Genomic DNA, 16,189 nt, shown 5'->3' on the forward strand with positions numbered 1-16,189 from the left:
TAAATGACCCGAAAGAATGTCTAGCGGCTGAAAATTGAACGAAATGAGTTGGCACTCGCCACAAACCCGTTTATCTAGATAGCTGATATTCGAGTTGTTGGCACTCGCCGCGGAGGCGATTTCAACCAGTTTTTGGAGCTAATGGAACAGACATATGCTTTCAAACCTGTCATGTTTGTGACCAGATAAGTTGGCCGCTCATATACAGCATTGATAACCCTATGCGCCATTGCCGGTAGCCGTGCCTTGCTCCTTGACCAATTGCAGCAACAGATCTTTCAATTCCTTGACTTCAGATCGCAAAGCCTTGACCTCAGTCGTGGCTTGATCTTCCTCGACATTTGGTTTGGCACTCGCAACCTTCTTATTCCATCCATCGGCCTCAAAGTCCACCTCACCAGCCATCTGTTCCCACTCCTCAACAGTATCGTCGTCTTCCTCTCCTCTTTTCCTGTTACTTCTCACCATTTTGGCACTCCTAGTCTCAAACCATGCTGCGACGAATAGTAATGGACTGTAGAGAACTGCCATGACATAATCGTTCAGCTTGGCGTATGTCTTACGTGGTAGCCACCATTCGAGGGGTATAATCAGGCAAAATATCTCCACAAGATTAAGTGGTGCGATGAAGACATTCTCGTCGGGTGCACGGACGAATTGCATGGTTTTCTGGGAGAACAATGCCATGTATTCGTCAATGGCATTGTCGGTAATATCTTCGTAGGCTGAATTGTATAGAGCGATCAAGATATTGAGCAAGACAACCATGATGAGAAATGTGAAGATGTAATAAAGAATTATACCAAATGGCGGCGAGAAATTGTCGAAGCCTGAGAAGTCCGGTGACTGCATCACCGCATTGGCCATGGCTTGAAGGATGAATATAGTTGCCTACGTAGAATTAGCAGTGCAATTATGTGTGGGCTTGTTGCACCTACATCTGCATTTGAATCCGCATTATCCATGCCGATGAAGGCTTGTAGGAATCCAACGATAATAACGATGAGGAGAGCGAAGAAGATGAGTGACTCCTTCATCATGACCTTCAACACGACCAACATGGCGCCAAAGAATCGTATCGAATCAAGATACAGAAGAAGTCTCATCCAAAACATAGGTGCGGAGAAAGCTATTTCGTTAGCACATGGATCAAATCAACTCTTCGGAGCACATACCTAAGAAGTTGTAACTTAGCTCGTTGTACTTCTCTCTCTGCCCATCATCATCTTCCAATGGATGGCTCAGAGCAATAAATCTGGTAATCAAACTGGTTGTGAGTAAAGCGTAAAGAACCATATTGAAAATGTTCCAAAATCCAATATAGTACCGTCCAACCTTCCACCACTTGGAAAACTCATCACAGAAGAACCCAAATGTGAAGATATAAAGAATGATTTCCACAACATCCAAGTCCCCGGTCTTATTGACGGTATTGACAGCACCAGTATACAGAGCCAAGTAGATCAATGAGAAGATGACCTGAGTAGCATTCTGGTAGACTGGTGCTCTCATGCGGTCCGGATCGACATGCTGCCAGTAGGAAGTATTATCTTTCTTCTTGTAATCCACGAATCTGTTCGGGTCGTTCTCATCTTGCACCAACCAGCCTCTCCAGAGATAGCTGACGCATTTTTGATACCCAGACGAGCCAGTAACTCTCAAAGCATGAAGATCCACTGCGCGTTCGATGACATTTGCGGGAGCTGTCTGCTCGCCATCTATCATAATAGAATAGCGTTTCAACAGTACATCCTGGAGCAAATACTCTAGATCATCCTCCGTCTCGATCCTGTCTACAATTAGCCAATATAACTCCAATGTCCTAGACTAATTGCATTACTCACAATTGTTTCGCAATAACCTCACACGCCGTGGCCCTTATGTTATGCAAATCCGCATCCCAAAGTTCAAGCATGGCTTGCTTCTTAAACCACCTCTTATTGACCAACAGACAATACACCACACAAGCACCATATTCTCTCCCTCCAGCCTCTTTCGCAGCCTTGATCACCCGCGTAGTAATCACACGGCTGTGACTCTCCGTGATACGACTTTCTTCGAGTTCGCATGGCACACTCTCCTCGATCAGGTATCGCAGACGCAGTGCGACTTTCGTGACTTCGGGAGCGGGGATCGCAGACGGTATCGCATCTTCGTGGTACGTCGGCAACACTGCCATGTCCAAAATTAGCTCGTACAATAGGGAATGGCAGATCTAGTGCGACTTACAGCGACGAGCCTCATCTCTCCAACGGTGCTGGTCCGCACTGAATTGAGTTTTCGTGAGCTTGGGTTCCTGTTGACGCGGGGTTGGAAGCTCCAACATACCTCCCATCCATACCGAATATTTTCCTCCATTGAACCATCGTTTCTGGGACAATAGATACTGTGTCACTTGGCTAAAGCTCCAAAAATTGATGAGAAGATATCAATGGCGGGCTCAAAGGGAATGAAAAACTGTTCGTGCTAGGGAGAATGGCGCGTCGAGCTCTCCACTTGCTTGTCCTTGATTTTGGGCCTTGGCAGCGGAACAAGATTCGCGCTGAACTCAGTTTGATGTGCCATGACGTTGATATTGAGATGGAAAGTTTGTCTTGCTAGAGAAATTCGTGAATGGGAAACCTGAATCATTGCGATGCTGTTCAATATTCACAGAAGAAGGATTCTTGAGTGAAATGAGGTGTGGGGTTCAAATAGCTGGCATGTCACTGTCCTGATTGCTGGTCCCGCCCCTTTCATGGATTGAATTGCCGACAACACTCACTCATTGACCAAAAATGCATTCATATTGTACACTGCATTCTGATGCGCAATATCTACACTCTAAGCTCTTGTCTTCTCAGCCAACTTTCTCTCTAGTTCTGCAATCTCTTTTGCAGCTTTCTCCTCAGCTAATCTGACCTGTTCTGCCTTCTCATCATCAATTCTCTTTTGCTCCGTAGCCAATTGATCAGGTCTTCTGATCGCAATGTCCTTTGGCTTGTAATCACTGAACAGTGCCTTCAATGCCTTTTCGATTACATAACAGCCGAGATAATCAACAATCATGACGGTAGTCATCGTCCACTTGAAGTCCGACGTGAAGGGAACAAGGCGCATCTTCTCATTGATCTCGGGAACGAATTCTGTTGAGCAAGAGAAGGCAATGGCTGAGACACCAATAATGCCCCAGTACATTCCACGGTTTTCTTGAGCCAAAATTAGCATGTTCACGAATGGAATGGGGAAGAAACTGACCCGAAAGAGCCTCTCTGAACGGCCGACCCTGGTAGTTAATGGCGAAAGTCGAGATTTGTTGGATGAGTTGCAAAAGGTACACAGCACTGTTTAGCAGAGATGGTGCAAACTCCCCCTCAAGATCAATTTCCTCGCTACGTCTGTAAACTGTTAATTGGTGGCTACATCAATGGAGCATTGGACTTACGGAGCAATCGTGTCGCAGTAACGGGCGATGTAGATCAAGGTAACAATGTGTATAGCGAACTGTCCCAAAATAGATCCAATAATGTAGAAATTGAAAATATTGGGTTGAGGACGTTCTTTCGATAGACCTTCAACAGACTTCGCTCTGGAGATGGACAGGAAACAGACACTCATAAGCATACCACTGATTGTGACTTGGCCATCTCCAAACTTAATGCCCTCCAAGTACAGAACAGAAAGACTGTAGGCGCTGATAAGACAATTGAGGGCAAGAATCTTGTACATCTGGATCGTTGCTACGAGAGTGCAACGTCCTTGTCGAATGATGTTGGGAATTGCGATAACGTTGCTAAGCTTGCTTGTGAATGGTGCAGCAACAGAAGCATCACCCAACTTGATAGTCGGTGGCTCCTCATCGAGCTCCATTTCTGTCATACTTTGAGTGAACTTTTCTGCCAAACCCATGGCCTTCTGCTGTGCTTGAGTCTGCTTAGGGTTTCGGCTATCAATGAGAGCTTGTGCGCCTGGCGAGGTAATTGTTTCAATGCCATTTGTTTTATCAGCTGCAGTCTCACTCAGCGCCACGGCTATGCCTTTCTTCTCTGCCTCTCGCTTCATCGCGGTCTCATAGTGAGGATTCGTGGGTCCGGGAGGGTACAGGTGAGCGATCATTACGGGTACTGGTGGCGTTGGCTGGTTAAATCTGGTCATCATCTGGCATTGCTTCTCGTACATTTCCTTCATCTTTGTGTTGCGGAAATGTTCGGCGATCCTGTTGAGGTCATCTTGTGAACCATTCAACAATGCGACACCAATATGAGCTTGCTTCAGAGCACCAACATCGTTCGTTCCATCACCGGCCATAAGAGTGTGATATCCAAGATCCTTGAGTCCCATGAGGATTTCTTCTTTCTGTTTTGGAGACACCCGAGCGTAGACCCAAGCGTACCGGTAGATGGTGGAGAGGGCGACTTGACCTTTGAACTTAGCGAGAGCGTAACCAGTAACACAAAGATCTTTGGACTCAATGATCTTGGGGTCGATAGGTTTCGTAGGATCAACAGGGATTGAGATTTGATCATCGATACTCCTCCAAACCAACTTCTCCCCAGAGTCATCATGTTCAGGTGCATCGAGAATCAGAACATCTCTGTCCACGATTTCGACTTCGTGAGCCACGTGACAAGCAGTGAGAGGATTGTCTCCAGTAATCATGACCACACGATGACTGCTCTCGTTAAGCATTTGAACAGATTTCTTGGCATCGTCCTTGAGAGGACAATGTAGAACCAAGAACCCAGCGAAGTTCAGACCAGCCTCAACATTTTCTCGCTTCAATTCGTTAATCTTGCCAGATCCAATTTCTGAGTCGATGGAGAGATGCTTGTAAGCGAGTGCAAGAACACGGGAACCCTTTCGAGTAAAGTACTTGAAAGTCTCCTCATAATCTGCAGGAACCTTGACCAGCATTTTCATTATAGTCTCAGGAGCACCTTTGACACCAACGAAGGTGCTTCTGATCTTCTTTCCTGTGGCAGAGTGTTGTGCAGTGATGGTGGCAACAGAGCTTTGACGCTTCAAAGCCGAAGAAAATTGGAATCGACGTTTGATCTGAACGCTGTTGGATGCTGATGAGACGTTTGCGCCCTGAGGAACCTTGCTTGTGAGAATGTCGTTCTTGCCCAGAGTCCAACCAAGGGATGTCAATGTTGCCTTTTCCATTGGATCTCCAACAATATCGCCTTCGTCCAGCTTAACGAGCGCATGTGCCGTAGCTAGCACAAGAGTCGTTTCCAGACCGGCATCCAGAACAGGGGTAATGTGGCTATGCGCCCCATCAGTCTCACGAGGTGTATCCGTTCCAGAATGACCAAGACCAAGACCAGCAATACCCTCGACAACCAGATCTTCGCCGGTCAATGTACCAGTCTTATCAAAACAAGCGACGTCGACACGTCCTGCGAATGGAATGCGGAAAGGCTCGGTACAGTAGATGGCATAACGGCTTAGAGCTGCAAGACTGGTGTTGACAGCAAGACTTAGTTCCATAGGAAGCTCTGGTGGAACGACACTAGTGACAATCAAGACACAGTCGAGGAGAAGCTTGGATCGTTTTCTGTCCTTCTTCACACCTTCATCCCATACATACCAAGAAGCTGCAATTGCGAAGATCAACAGGAACAGAATGAACAGAAGAGCTTCAGCATTGTTTGCCGAAACACGTTCCGTGGAGTAGATCATGGTTCTGACCAAGCTGCCTTGAGATGTCTCAAATCCGGTCTTGACAACAATGGCCAAAGCACCATCATCGGGAGGAGGTGATACACCAGATGCAACCTTAGGTCTTGCCTCTTCCGTATTGCCATGAGTAATCTGAAGAACCTTGGTTCCGCCATATAAGAAAGCATTCTTGTCGAGGCCCTCTGGTTCCAGTGTAGCATCTCCGGGTCTGAGTTGAACCGAATCTTTCAAAAGCGGTGTACTTTCTCCGGACAACATTGCTTCGTTGACAATCGCACTACCCTCAACCAAAAGCATATCACATGCTACTCCGCTGTCTTCCTTGGTACGCCCGACAGATACTAAATCTCCTGGCAATAGCTTGTCGCTATGAGTATGTTCCCATTTGTTCATTCTATAAACGTAGATCTCGTATGGCTTGATGCTCATGCCTCGGAATTCGTTCAAGGTGCGTTGGCGCTGCCATACTACTGTACTCTCGAATACAACAAGCATGAACAGAGTAAAGAGTGAATAGTACCAGTACTCGTCCAGCATCCATAATCCAACACAGAAGATTTGAAAGACGAAGAAAGGTGCCACAGCGTGTTCCTTGAATAATTCCGTAAAAGAAGGAACTGGAATATCGAAAGTGTTATCCCCATAATGTTGATGAATTCTGGAGATCTCAGATGCAGTCGGTAAGCCTCTGGAATTCTGGAAGTCTCCAATCAATGGTTTGGGGTCCGCATCGATCGCGTAGGAAAGAGGAGAGAAGGAGTTCTTCTCGGAGTTGTATAGGAATCGTCTTTTTTGGAAGAGAAACGAAATGTTTTTCTTGCCCCCAGCCTAACACCAATTAGCATAGCTCCCACCTATAGAGAGTTGCAAAACCCACGTTGTCCCTATCGATTGAGCAGATTTCGGAAGACCCGGCATTGGCAACAGGAATGACCTTAATGAGCTTCGCGTCCTGAACTTTGTCGGCAGAGACTGAAGTGAAGAGTGACTGCAAGTTGACGTTCCATTTCGTACATAGCCAAGTCAAACTTTGAGCAGTGATGATTGTCCCACACCAAACGAATGTCCATTCTGAACCATTAATATGCTTTGTGTATAATTCTCCGGAAAGGTAATATCGTAGAAAGATGGGCCATATGATCGCAAAAGGCCAGACATAGGTATGAAAGTAAAGTGGCACTGGTTCATGATTAGAATTTTTGGACCTTTCACCCAGCCAGGGGTATACATACATGGATTATGCAACGTCGCAGATGCTATCAGCGGATTATCCACAAGAGGCGCCATTGCGCATTCATGTGAAAGAGGTGCAGTGAAGGTGTGAAAGAATTTATTTCAACGTGGCTTCGAGCTGTATCCGTATCTGTTCGATATCGCCGCGGCTTGCCCCTAAGACGAATGCCGCTTAGCTTATTCTAGATTCCTTCCCAATTAAGGTCTTGGCGAACCGCGTCGCCTGCTTCAACCTAAACATCAGCTCACCAAGCCTTTTCTATGAAGTGGTATTGTTTGAAATTGTCTATTACTATTTGATCATCCCATAAGAGCAGCTAAACAACTTTGTCTATGTACAAAACTATCTTGCCACGAACCACTGCACAAGCTTATTGTCAGAACTGCTGCAGATATCCAGCCGACTAGATGAATCCCACCTCTAGCCTTGAGAAGTTATGGACTCAACGCAAACACCCTTCAAACAAAGAATTGTCTATTTCAAGAAGAAACATAATGCCATTTTGAGAGCATCTCCGGCCTCAAAGACTATCCTCGTACAACGCCGAGGTCTCTCCACACACAAGCAACCTACCAACCTACCTAGTTGGTTGTCTAAGCATATGAAAGGATACTAAGTGCTTTGACTACTCATAATGGCTTCCGAGAAAAAGCACACGATGGTGATAGTGATAGAGCTGGCTTTGCTCAGTCCACAGAAGTTTTGCACATAGAAATGAGCCGAGGCGTGGAGCAGACAGCAAGGTCGAAACAAGCTCCATTTAGTATTAGGTAACACCAGTCACTAGCTTAAACCTATCCGAAGCCTCCTTTTGCGGAATTGCAACAATGATGGATAATTGGAGTCTCAGAGTTGCAAATGAATATATGGTCACGTGATACCATAAACCGATTCAGGCTTGTATTCAACTGGTGGACTAAATGTTTCACGACCACAGTCATGACCGCATGTCGCATTTAAAGGGTTCATATCCTTGTTAATGTCCCTACATGCTACAGATAAGCTTAGATTTGGATCGTGAAGGTTCGGGTATACCAGGATTTTGTGCCGCTACTTGACGTCATTCAGCCTTGGCTGTCTTGGGAGCACAGTACAATCAAGATCAGCAAACCATCCGAGCACCGCAGAGTCAATTCACCCCGCTGACTAGGTAGGAACCAGTTTCTTAATCCGGCGGTAGGCTTCTTCTTTCTCTCGTTCGTGCCTGCACAATTATATTTCCCGATCCGATATCTGGATGACTTTTCCCTTCTCCTTCCTTGCCGTCCTCAAATCAGATATTTCCAGTGCCAGTACCTCTCATCCTCGAGGACCAAACAGAGAACCATGTCTACCGCAGCTCCCTCTGATGGAGGGTCGAATCCGGAGCATCTGAAGGATAAGATAAAGCATCCGTTCCACAACTTGCGAGAGAAGTTCCGGGATACAAAATTATATGATCTGAAAGCTGAACTTAGCCACAAGAAGTAAGTCGTTGATTTGTACAGAGTTCAAGCAGTTGACCTCATATCAAGACATGAAATTGGGAAGCTAGCAAATCTGGTAAATTATATGCATTCCTACTTTTGCAACAAATGGTTGACCATAGTCTAGGTTAATCCAAACCATCGACACGATGAGGAACACGAGAAGATTACCGACGACAAGAGAACCAAGATTGCAGAATCGCACCGATTCAAATCTTTCGCACCCGAAAGACCAGGAAACAACATCAAGTGGTATGTTGATGGAAGAGATTACTACTGGGTACGTTGTCACTAGAATGGTCCGTGTAGTAGCATACTGATGGAAATAGGCTGTGTCTATTGCTCTCGACCGTGCGAAAGAAACTATCTATATTGCAGATTGGTGGCTCTCTCCAGAACTGTTCATGCGAAGACCTCCATATTATAACCAGGAATGGCGTTTGGATCAGATTCTGAAAAGAAAGGCAGAAGCAGGTGTCAAGATATTCGTGATTGTGTATCGTGAGGTTGAGGTAAGCTCCGTTTGAACTGGGGAATGGTACAACCACTAATGAATCTAGGCTGCCCTTACCTGCAATTCTGCTCATACCAAGCATGCCCTTCAAGCTCTCTGCCCAAAAGGAACCAAAGGACATGGTAATATTACTGTCATGCGCCATCCCGACCACAACGTCCTCGAGAACGCAGCAGATATGACATTCTATTGGGCACATCATGAGAAGTTCATCGTTATCGACTACGATGTTGCGTTCATCGGTGGCCTAGATCTATGTTTCGGAAGATGGGACAATCACCAGCATCCACTTGCAGATGTTCACCCTGAAGGTGTTGCAACTGAAATCTGGCCTGGACAAGACTTTAACAATAACCGTGTCATGGATTTTCAAACAGTTTCTGACTGGAAGTCGAATGAGTTGTCTAAAGCTGAATATGGCCGTATGCCATGGCATGACGTTGCTATGGGCGTTGTTGGTGACTGCGTCTATGACATCGCAGAACACTTTGTTCTTCGATGGAACTTCGTGAAGCGCGACAAGTATAAGCGAGATGGAAGATATGATTGGCTGACCTTGGAAGGTCGTGAAGGACCAGATGAGGATCTCATTGGAGTCCAGAGACCGAAATTCCCTGTCGGGGATTACATCCATCATCCATTGTCGCCTCTGAGTGGCAAGACATTCGGCAAACAGCAAGGAACTGTCCATGCCCAAATAGTCCGAAGCAGCGGTGATTGGTCAAGTGGCATTCTCACTGAACATAGTATTCAGAACGCATACAGCGAACTAATCAGGAATGCGCAACACTACGTATACATCGAAAACCAGTTCTTCATCACAGCCACTGGAGACCAGCAACCACCGATCAAGAATACGATCGGTAGAGCAATCGTAGATGCGGTGGTCAGGGCTGGGAAAGAAGGCAGGAAGTTCCGTGTTATTGCAGTCATTCCTTCAATCCCAGGATTCGCAGGCGACCTTCGAGAAGATGCTGCATTAGGCACAAGAGCTATCATGGACTACCAGTACAAGTCAATTCTCAGAGGGGAGCATTCCATCTTCGAGCAAGTCAGGGCCCAAGGAGTAGATCCGACTCAACACATCTTTTTCTTCAACCTCCGATCATACGATCGTCTAAACGTCACTCCAGCAATGAAGGATCAAGAAGAGAAGTCTGGTGTTAAATATCAAGACGTACAGAGAGCAGAAGCCCAAGAAATTATGGACTCTGGTATCCATGGTTCCAGAGACGAAGATGGTGCTGACAAGCACATGGGCAAAAAGGGAGCTATTGATCCACGTGACGATTCCGGAGACGAAGCAACAGAAGAAAGGACCGACGCAAAGCGCAAGTTTGAAGCCCATGCCGAAGCAGCAGGTACAAATCGAGTACCTGAAAGTACAGACAGTGTAGCAAAGAACGCCATGCTTGATCAACCTGATCTCGTGGACGAGAAATGGGAAGGCGACCTAGAGAGTGAAGTAGAGAACTGGATTCAAGAAGAGCTCTATATTCATGGAAAAGTTCTCATAGTCGATGACAAGACTGTCATCTGCGGTAGCTCGAACTTAAACGATCGCTCCCAGATTGGTATCCACGACAGCGAATTATCCATTGTCATGACGGACACCAAGCCTCTTCAAAGCACTATGGATGGCCAGCCATACGAAGCTGGGCACCATGCCGCCACTTTGAGACGTTATCTCTGGAGAGAGCATCTTGGTCTTCTACGACCACAAGACTTGGACGCAAGCAAAGACCCCAACGCGCAGCCACCTGATGTACCGAATGATCCGCAAGAAGGTGATACATTCGAGTATGTCGCTGATCCACTTAGCGACCAAGTCTGGGATCTGTGGACTACGAGAGCGACTAAGAACACGGAGGTCTTCAGACAGTTGTTCCATGCTGATCCTGATAACTATGGTAAGCCCTACATATTCTCCAAATCTTTGACATTTATATGCTGACAAGGTGAAAGTCAAAAACTTCGATGACTACGACAAGTTTCTCCCACCCAAGGGCACAAAGTCAGGTCATATCTACGACAAAATGATTCCACCAAACGAAATCCGAGCCAAGCTCGACCAAATCAAAGGTCATCTTGTCTGGATGCCCTTGGACTTCTTGAAAGATGCGGAGATGGCGGAGAAAGGATTGCAGGTCAATCAGTTCACGGAAAGTGTTTACACGTAACCTCAGAAAAAAGGAATGAAGGGAAGGGAGATACTTGCTATGTCAACTTTTGGCTTAGGTCTGCATTTTGCATTGGGAACGGATGAGGAATGGGCGTGGCGAAAATGGAAAGGGGGCTAATGACCAAGATGAGCGGTGATGTTGAATTTTAATGCGAAGATATTGTTAATGTTATTCGGTTCTACACCCGCAATGAATGGATATTCTGGAGTGAATGTCTACTCTGTTAGGCGAATGCTTCATTTTGATACGATATTGGCATTGGTTCGAAGAGGTGTAATGTCAGTAGTCGTTCTTGTGACTTGAATGTGCTGATGAATGGGTGATTCGTTCCCAACATTCGAGGATCTTTGTTGTCGGGCTTGAGTGCATTGTTCAAGCCGGATCCATGGGCAGCAGCAATTAGAAACAAGGTTGGGCCTCATGATTGTGAGAACGATAACGATGACGGGTTCGAGTGGTGAGCGGGAAAGGGGTTAAGCGAGGACCGGGACGGAAGTCATTGACCCGAGAGTAATCAAGGATTCATGAAGCAGTGTAACGGTACGTGAACCATGTTGCTAATACAACATGTACTGGAAATATTAAAACAAAAACCCAGACAACTAAGACAAGAAGTCAAAAATGACCTCCACTCCTATTCCGCTCAACAACATATGGAACCGTCAAGCCCGCCTGAAATCCTGCCACGTTCGATAATCGTTGAAAATACTCCTTCCGAAGTCTAACATGGTTTTGGATCCGTAATGACTACGACCACAAAACTATTACCGTCATAAGCCTGATGACTTACTCCACAGATTGTATCCTCCCCAAGCGTCGACGCACACTGAGTCGCAAGATCGCTGACGACCGAAGAGATCACTCCGCAGGGGATATTGAGAGTATTTGCACCCTTCAGGTAATTTAGTACAACGTACCCCCAAAGGTTTAAAAAGGCAGATCTTACTGGGTTCGTAACGATAATCGCAGCACTGTTGAGACAGCCAACTCTGGTTTCTCCGCGACTGATTCCGCAGTTTAGTCCTGGTTTGGTGAGCCAATCCATTGCGGCTAAGGCATCGGCTCTTGTTGGCATTCCTCGCGGGTCGCCTTTAGGACAACAGGTAGCCTGCACGTTAGCGCTACTATTTATTGAGTTAGGTGTGACTTACACTACGTGCCTCTATCGCCAAGCTATCTTTCGCCAAGACCGCCTTGCTGGATGTGTTCATCACAGGGTAGAGCTTGTTTCGTTCAGAAAGTTTGAAGGCCGCTATCTTCGATTCTTGTTAGCAACGGAATCTGTATCCTAGATCAAGCATCTTACCATGAAAACAAGGTTGAAGAGGACCACGGCTTTGAGGAGAGCAGAAATCATCTTGAATGGGGAGTACTGTAAGCGACGAATTGAACGTGTCTAGAGATGTGATGGATTATGCGAAGTTGTTGAAAGTGATTTCGAGATGATCTGAAGACAAAATGGGAGCTTCAATGGTAGTGGAGGGCATGATATAGGTTGCCCAGGATATGAAAATGATTGTCCCAAAATCATGCTGTGAATGAAATTTCGTCGCGAGGTTGAGTTATTCCCTCGTAAAGCAAACTTTCCAGTAGTTATCCAGGTCTACTCTTTGATTTGAATAGGCAGCTCGAGTGCAAGTCAGCGATGGACGACTCATCTTTGAGCCATCCTCGCTTAACCCTTCGCTTAGCCAGCACCACCAAAATGACTCCAAAAGAATCATAAGAAAAATTGACAAAACATTAACAGCTCATCATGATGAGACGGGTCATGATGAACTGCTTAGTATAAGGGCGAACCATTGTTTATCCTTAGCGGCCTCTTTTCGGTATGGGTAACCATTCCTAATCCGGCCTTGCTTTGTTTTGAGCGGATTACTATCTCTTAAATCCATATGCTCTAACTCGGCTGCTAATTCTTGGAGTAAAGAATACTTATTTAAAGCTATAACGGAGTTGGCTGGAGCTAAGCCGAAAGAGGAAGCAAGCGACCCACGTAGGACGAGTATTGGTGAACGTGAATGGATGGCGCAAGGCTGCTGAGTTTAGACTTGCTACTTATATCCACAGACTACAGTGTCCAGAGTACAATTGTATGAGACTGTCAAGTTTGAGGCTTGTAGGACGAATGCTAGTGATGTAGAAGTCCGATCTCGTTCTGCGATCTCACTCTCGTCCACCATGAAGTTGTCTATAATAGGCAGCCAAATGGGCAGGGACTAAGATGTCCTCGGCCTTCGGTGGTTTAAGAGCATTTCAAAGACTGTTGATCGTGGCTCCGTTACCCTTCGGCGGGTGAATATCCCGTCTTTTCGTAAAGAGCAAGCTTATCTCTTGATCATCATATATGAAAGTACCCTTCAGTGTCAATTTTCCATTCTGCTCGAATGTAACTTCGGTCTGAATTTCGTCACTCCCATCTTCCTGTTCACCAGCATGCCCAATGCCTCTCCACCTCAGATGCCACGTCTTTCGACCTTGTGGGTGTGGTCCAGGCTAGCAGCCAGGTTCTAGCACGCATTCTTTCTCAAAATCCTGCAATGTAACTGGACCTCCTGAAGATGGGTGTACTTGCGGGCAGAACCGCACAGTGGCGTCCAGAAGACCAGGAATTTCCAACTTTGCATGGTATTGACGACCGACCTTTGAATGCCTTGCGTTGTTAGACATCCAGATGACCATGTGGACCGATATCACGCGAATGGATGCTTCCCCACTCCCACGACTGATGGTAGAGGCATTGAGATCGTTCCAATATCCAGTCACATCCCAAGCCCAAGCTGGCTGTTCTTCGATAAGTCTGACGGGCTTGCTATATTCTGAAAGGGCATCGTTGAGGAGGATTCCCAAAATCGGACTGTCCATAGGAAGCGCTTGGCCTTCGGGGGCTAAGGCTATTATTGCAGAAGGGAGTTTGGGTGTTTCTGCGGACGTTCCTCCTGACGGAGCTCCGTCCGTGGCACTCTCTCGAATGGCTTTCCGCCGCGAAAGCGTCTTGAGGGCATTGTGGCCTCTTTCTGCGGCAGACTTCTCTTCTCTTTCTCTCGACTGCTTCTGGGGCTTGCTTTTAGGGCCGGATTGGGCTTGATCTTTTCCAACGTTAGACAAGCTTCCGCGATCCTGGCCACCCGATCGATGTTGTTGCGAAGGATCGGAGACAGTGTATGTCTTCCGTACGTTAGTATTTGTGATATTTCGGAAGCTAGATCCTATTCGTGGTCCGTCGTCGTCAGAGCTTTCTAAATGTTGCAAAAGCTCCGGAACAGCGTATGCTCTCCTCGTGTAGGGCTTTTTGTAAGCTGGTTGTCGTTCAACGTTATCAGAGCTGTCCAAATGATCCGAACCCTCCGACTCTGAATAATCTACCCAAGCTGTATTCCATAGTATCTCCCAATCTGACTCCAAAGACGAAGATGTGTCTCCTTCCACTTCAAGCTTTCCAGTCTTTGTAGCATTGAAAAAGTAAACATTGTCGTCATAACTCATGGTAAAATTGATTCGAATGCCAAGTGGAGTCTAGCTCGTGCTCTCCCAAACAAAGAAATCCCCAGGGAGGATTTCGTCGACCTCCAAGAAATGAAAATGATCACAAATTCATAGAAATCCGCCTAAGAAGGCTGTCCTATCCGTTGGGCCTTTTCCCTACGTTTCCAGAGACTCCAAGCTGCTGAGACAGTAGGCTCTCTTCCGCTGGATGGAGGGAGATCCCTGATCTTTTCAGCCTCGAAAATGATTGGTTGGAGACCGTTCATGAAAAGCCCGGAAGCAGTTAACTTTCCGCTGCTATCTCTTTTGAAGTCGAAGTCGCAGTCATTGTCCTCATCCTGAACCTCTACTCTTCCTTGTTTTTCTCCCCGCCATTTGGCACACCAGCTATTGCATCCTTGAGGTTTCGCCTCCTCCGCCTCCGCCTCCGCTCCCGGCCCCGGCCAGCACCCAGATCTCAAGACACAGGCCTCTTCGAGCTCTTTCGCCGTGTGGATGGGTGTTCCGAATCTAGGTATGGGAAATAGCCTCATGGTACCAACAATCTCCCCCCCCAAAGCCGAATTCAGCCCAAAATTGCCTAGAAATTTTGGAGTGTTTAGGATTATTGGCCATCCGTATTACCATAGTTTTGGGGCCCATTTCTGAGGATACAGGCTTTGGTTCTCCTGAACCATTGAGAGGTTTGAAGTCCGAGTCCTTAATATTCCAATGTCCAGTTATATGATAGGCCCAGGCAGACGCTTGCTCTATGAAAGATCCTGGGACGGACAGACTTCGAAAGTCGTTTCTGAGATCGTCTAGAGTCCTCGCCAAGTCCTTCAAATCAAAGGCGGGTTCTGTATCCGATTCTGCATTTGATTCCGAGACCGAATCCAGGTTCCAGTCAGAATTCCATCGGTCTTTCCAGTCTTCCCTTAGCTTCGAGGGTAGCATGGTATTCTCACTCGTTGGGAGACTCGCGATTTTCTTAGCGTTGATCCCAAAAGCTCTGCCGTCAAAGGCAAAGTAGAAACGGATGCGGATGCCTTGAAACTCGCCTGAATTTGGGGAATCATCGATATCGTCCTTCCAGTGATGAACCCAATTTCCCTCTCCACCGACCTTTTTCCCTAGCCTTAAACCCCCATCTGCACCCCTCCATTGCATGAGCCAGTGCCTACAGTCTGGGCTCGGTGCAGTGGTGTTGTCCACCAGACGGCAGGCCTCTTCGAACTCGTTAAATTCTAAATCGTTACTTGGGTGATTGCCATCTGATTGTTCGGGTTGAGGACAAAGTCGCATGATGCCTTCAAGCTTGTCGAATTGAAAAGCGGCGTAGTATTCACAATCATCGTGGCTGTCAGATGCGGGGTGAATGTACAGGGAGTAGCTGGATGAATCAACTTCAGGCCAAAAGAATTCCACACGGTAGCTACCCGTGACATCCCAAGAACTCGCGGGCGGCTGCGGAGAAGGCGTCAAATTGGATGTCTTGCCTTCATTGGCAGAACCTGTAGGGCGTGCGAAGGTATTGGTTGATGTCGACTAAAGTATGGTCGATGTCTCCGAGCCTGCTTTGGAATTGCCGGCACCTGAAGTGCTGGTTTCTGAAGGGAGAGCTTTCTTGCTTCGCGTTATCCGAGACATGTCGCACTTTGAA

General features: G+C 46.7%; 5 protein-coding genes across 5 annotated transcripts; 1 reads left to right on the forward strand and 4 right to left on the reverse strand.

Annotated features, from left to right (window-relative positions):
* Window positions 1–219: 219 nt before the first annotated feature.
* LY89DRAFT_586631 (uncharacterized protein) lies at window positions 220–2,366 on the reverse strand (the record flags this gene model as incomplete). The annotated part of the gene is made up of 6 exons (XM_018209379.1): window positions 220–891; window positions 939–1,129; window positions 1,176–1,789; window positions 1,845–2,172; window positions 2,230–2,267; window positions 2,329–2,366. 6 exons carry the CDS (start codon window positions 2,364–2,366, stop codon window positions 220–222), a joined length of 1,881 nt encoding a protein of 626 aa, XP_018070623.1.
* A 403-nt stretch (window positions 2,367–2,769) lies between these two features.
* LY89DRAFT_782556 (uncharacterized protein) lies at window positions 2,770–7,005 on the reverse strand. Its single transcript, XM_018222592.1, has 5 exons — window positions 6,897–7,005; window positions 6,542–6,843; window positions 3,425–6,492; window positions 3,238–3,377; window positions 2,770–3,188 (listed from the first exon to the last, which is right to left on the reverse strand). The coding sequence occupies exons 1-5, from the start codon at window positions 6,949–6,951 to the stop codon at window positions 2,824–2,826; spliced, it is 3,930 nt and encodes a 1,309-aa protein (XP_018070624.1). The 5' UTR covers window positions 6,952–7,005; the 3' UTR covers window positions 2,770–2,823.
* Window positions 7,006–8,039: 1,034 nt separating this feature from the next.
* LY89DRAFT_78663 (phospholipase D/nuclease) lies at window positions 8,040–11,178 on the forward strand. Its single transcript, XM_018223004.1, has 6 exons — window positions 8,040–8,364; window positions 8,413–8,440; window positions 8,492–8,644; window positions 8,694–8,876; window positions 8,925–10,788; window positions 10,844–11,178. The coding sequence occupies exons 1-6, from the start codon at window positions 8,225–8,227 to the stop codon at window positions 11,056–11,058; spliced, it is 2,583 nt and encodes an 860-aa protein (XP_018070625.1). The 5' UTR covers window positions 8,040–8,224; the 3' UTR covers window positions 11,059–11,178.
* Window positions 11,179–11,632: 454 nt separating this feature from the next.
* On the reverse strand, window positions 11,633–12,520 carry LY89DRAFT_78702 (uncharacterized protein). Its single transcript, XM_018223036.1, has 4 exons — window positions 12,368–12,520; window positions 12,213–12,317; window positions 12,008–12,169; window positions 11,633–11,953 (listed from the first exon to the last, which is right to left on the reverse strand). The coding sequence occupies exons 1-4, from the start codon at window positions 12,416–12,418 to the stop codon at window positions 11,783–11,785; spliced, it is 489 nt and encodes a 162-aa protein (XP_018070626.1). The 5' UTR covers window positions 12,419–12,520; the 3' UTR covers window positions 11,633–11,782.
* Window positions 12,521–13,317: 797 nt separating this feature from the next.
* On the reverse strand, window positions 13,318–16,176 carry LY89DRAFT_669805 (uncharacterized protein; the record flags this gene model as incomplete). The annotated part of the gene is made up of 5 exons (XM_018213127.1): window positions 13,318–13,557; window positions 13,633–14,489; window positions 14,708–15,127; window positions 15,324–16,040; window positions 16,122–16,176. The coding sequence occupies 5 exons, from the start codon at window positions 16,174–16,176 to the stop codon at window positions 13,318–13,320; spliced, it is 2,289 nt and encodes a 762-aa protein (XP_018070627.1).
* Between the last annotated feature and the right edge of the window lie 13 nt (window positions 16,177–16,189).

The sequence above is a fragment of the Mollisia scopiformis genome, assembly GCF_001500285.1.
Source record: "Mollisia scopiformis unplaced genomic scaffold LY89scaffold_13, whole genome shotgun sequence".
NCBI classification, from domain to species: Eukaryota; Fungi; Ascomycota; class Leotiomycetes; order Helotiales; family Mollisiaceae; genus Mollisia; species Mollisia scopiformis.

What these genes read in the sequence shown, in the direction of transcription:
- LY89DRAFT_782556 (XM_018222592.1), bottom strand. Translation starts at nt 6,951, where the DNA reads ATGGCGCCTCTTGTGGATAATCCGCTGATAGCATCTGCGACGTTGCAT. An exon ending in GCTCAATCGATAGGGACAAC is followed by an intron (nt 6,493 to 6,541) that starts GTGGGTTTTGCA and finishes AATTGGTGTTAG; the next exon opens with GCTGGGGGCAAGAAAAACAT. An exon ending in TACTGCGACACGATTGCTCC is followed by an intron (nt 3,378 to 3,424) that starts GTAAGTCCAATG and finishes AACAGTTTACAG; the next exon opens with ACGTAGCGAGGAAATTGATC.
- LY89DRAFT_78663 (XM_018223004.1), top strand. Translation starts at nt 8,225, where the DNA reads ATGTCTACCGCAGCTCCCTCTGATGGAGGGTCGAATCCGGAGCATCTG. An exon ending in TTGGGAAGCTAGCAAATCTG is followed by an intron (nt 8,441 to 8,491) that starts GTAAATTATATG and finishes ACCATAGTCTAG; the next exon opens with GTTAATCCAAACCATCGACA. An exon ending in TGCTGATCCTGATAACTATG is followed by an intron (nt 10,789 to 10,843) that starts GTAAGCCCTACA and finishes ACAAGGTGAAAG; the next exon opens with TCAAAAACTTCGATGACTAC.
- LY89DRAFT_78702 (XM_018223036.1), bottom strand. Translation starts at nt 12,418, where the DNA reads ATGATTTCTGCTCTCCTCAAAGCCGTGGTCCTCTTCAACCTTGTTTTC. An exon ending in TCTTCAACCTTGTTTTCATG is followed by an intron (nt 12,318 to 12,367) that starts GTAAGATGCTTG and finishes CAAGAATCGAAG; the next exon opens with ATAGCGGCCTTCAAACTTTC. An exon ending in TGGCGATAGAGGCACGTAGT is followed by an intron (nt 12,170 to 12,212) that starts GTAAGTCACACC and finishes GCTAACGTGCAG; the next exon opens with GCTACCTGTTGTCCTAAAGG.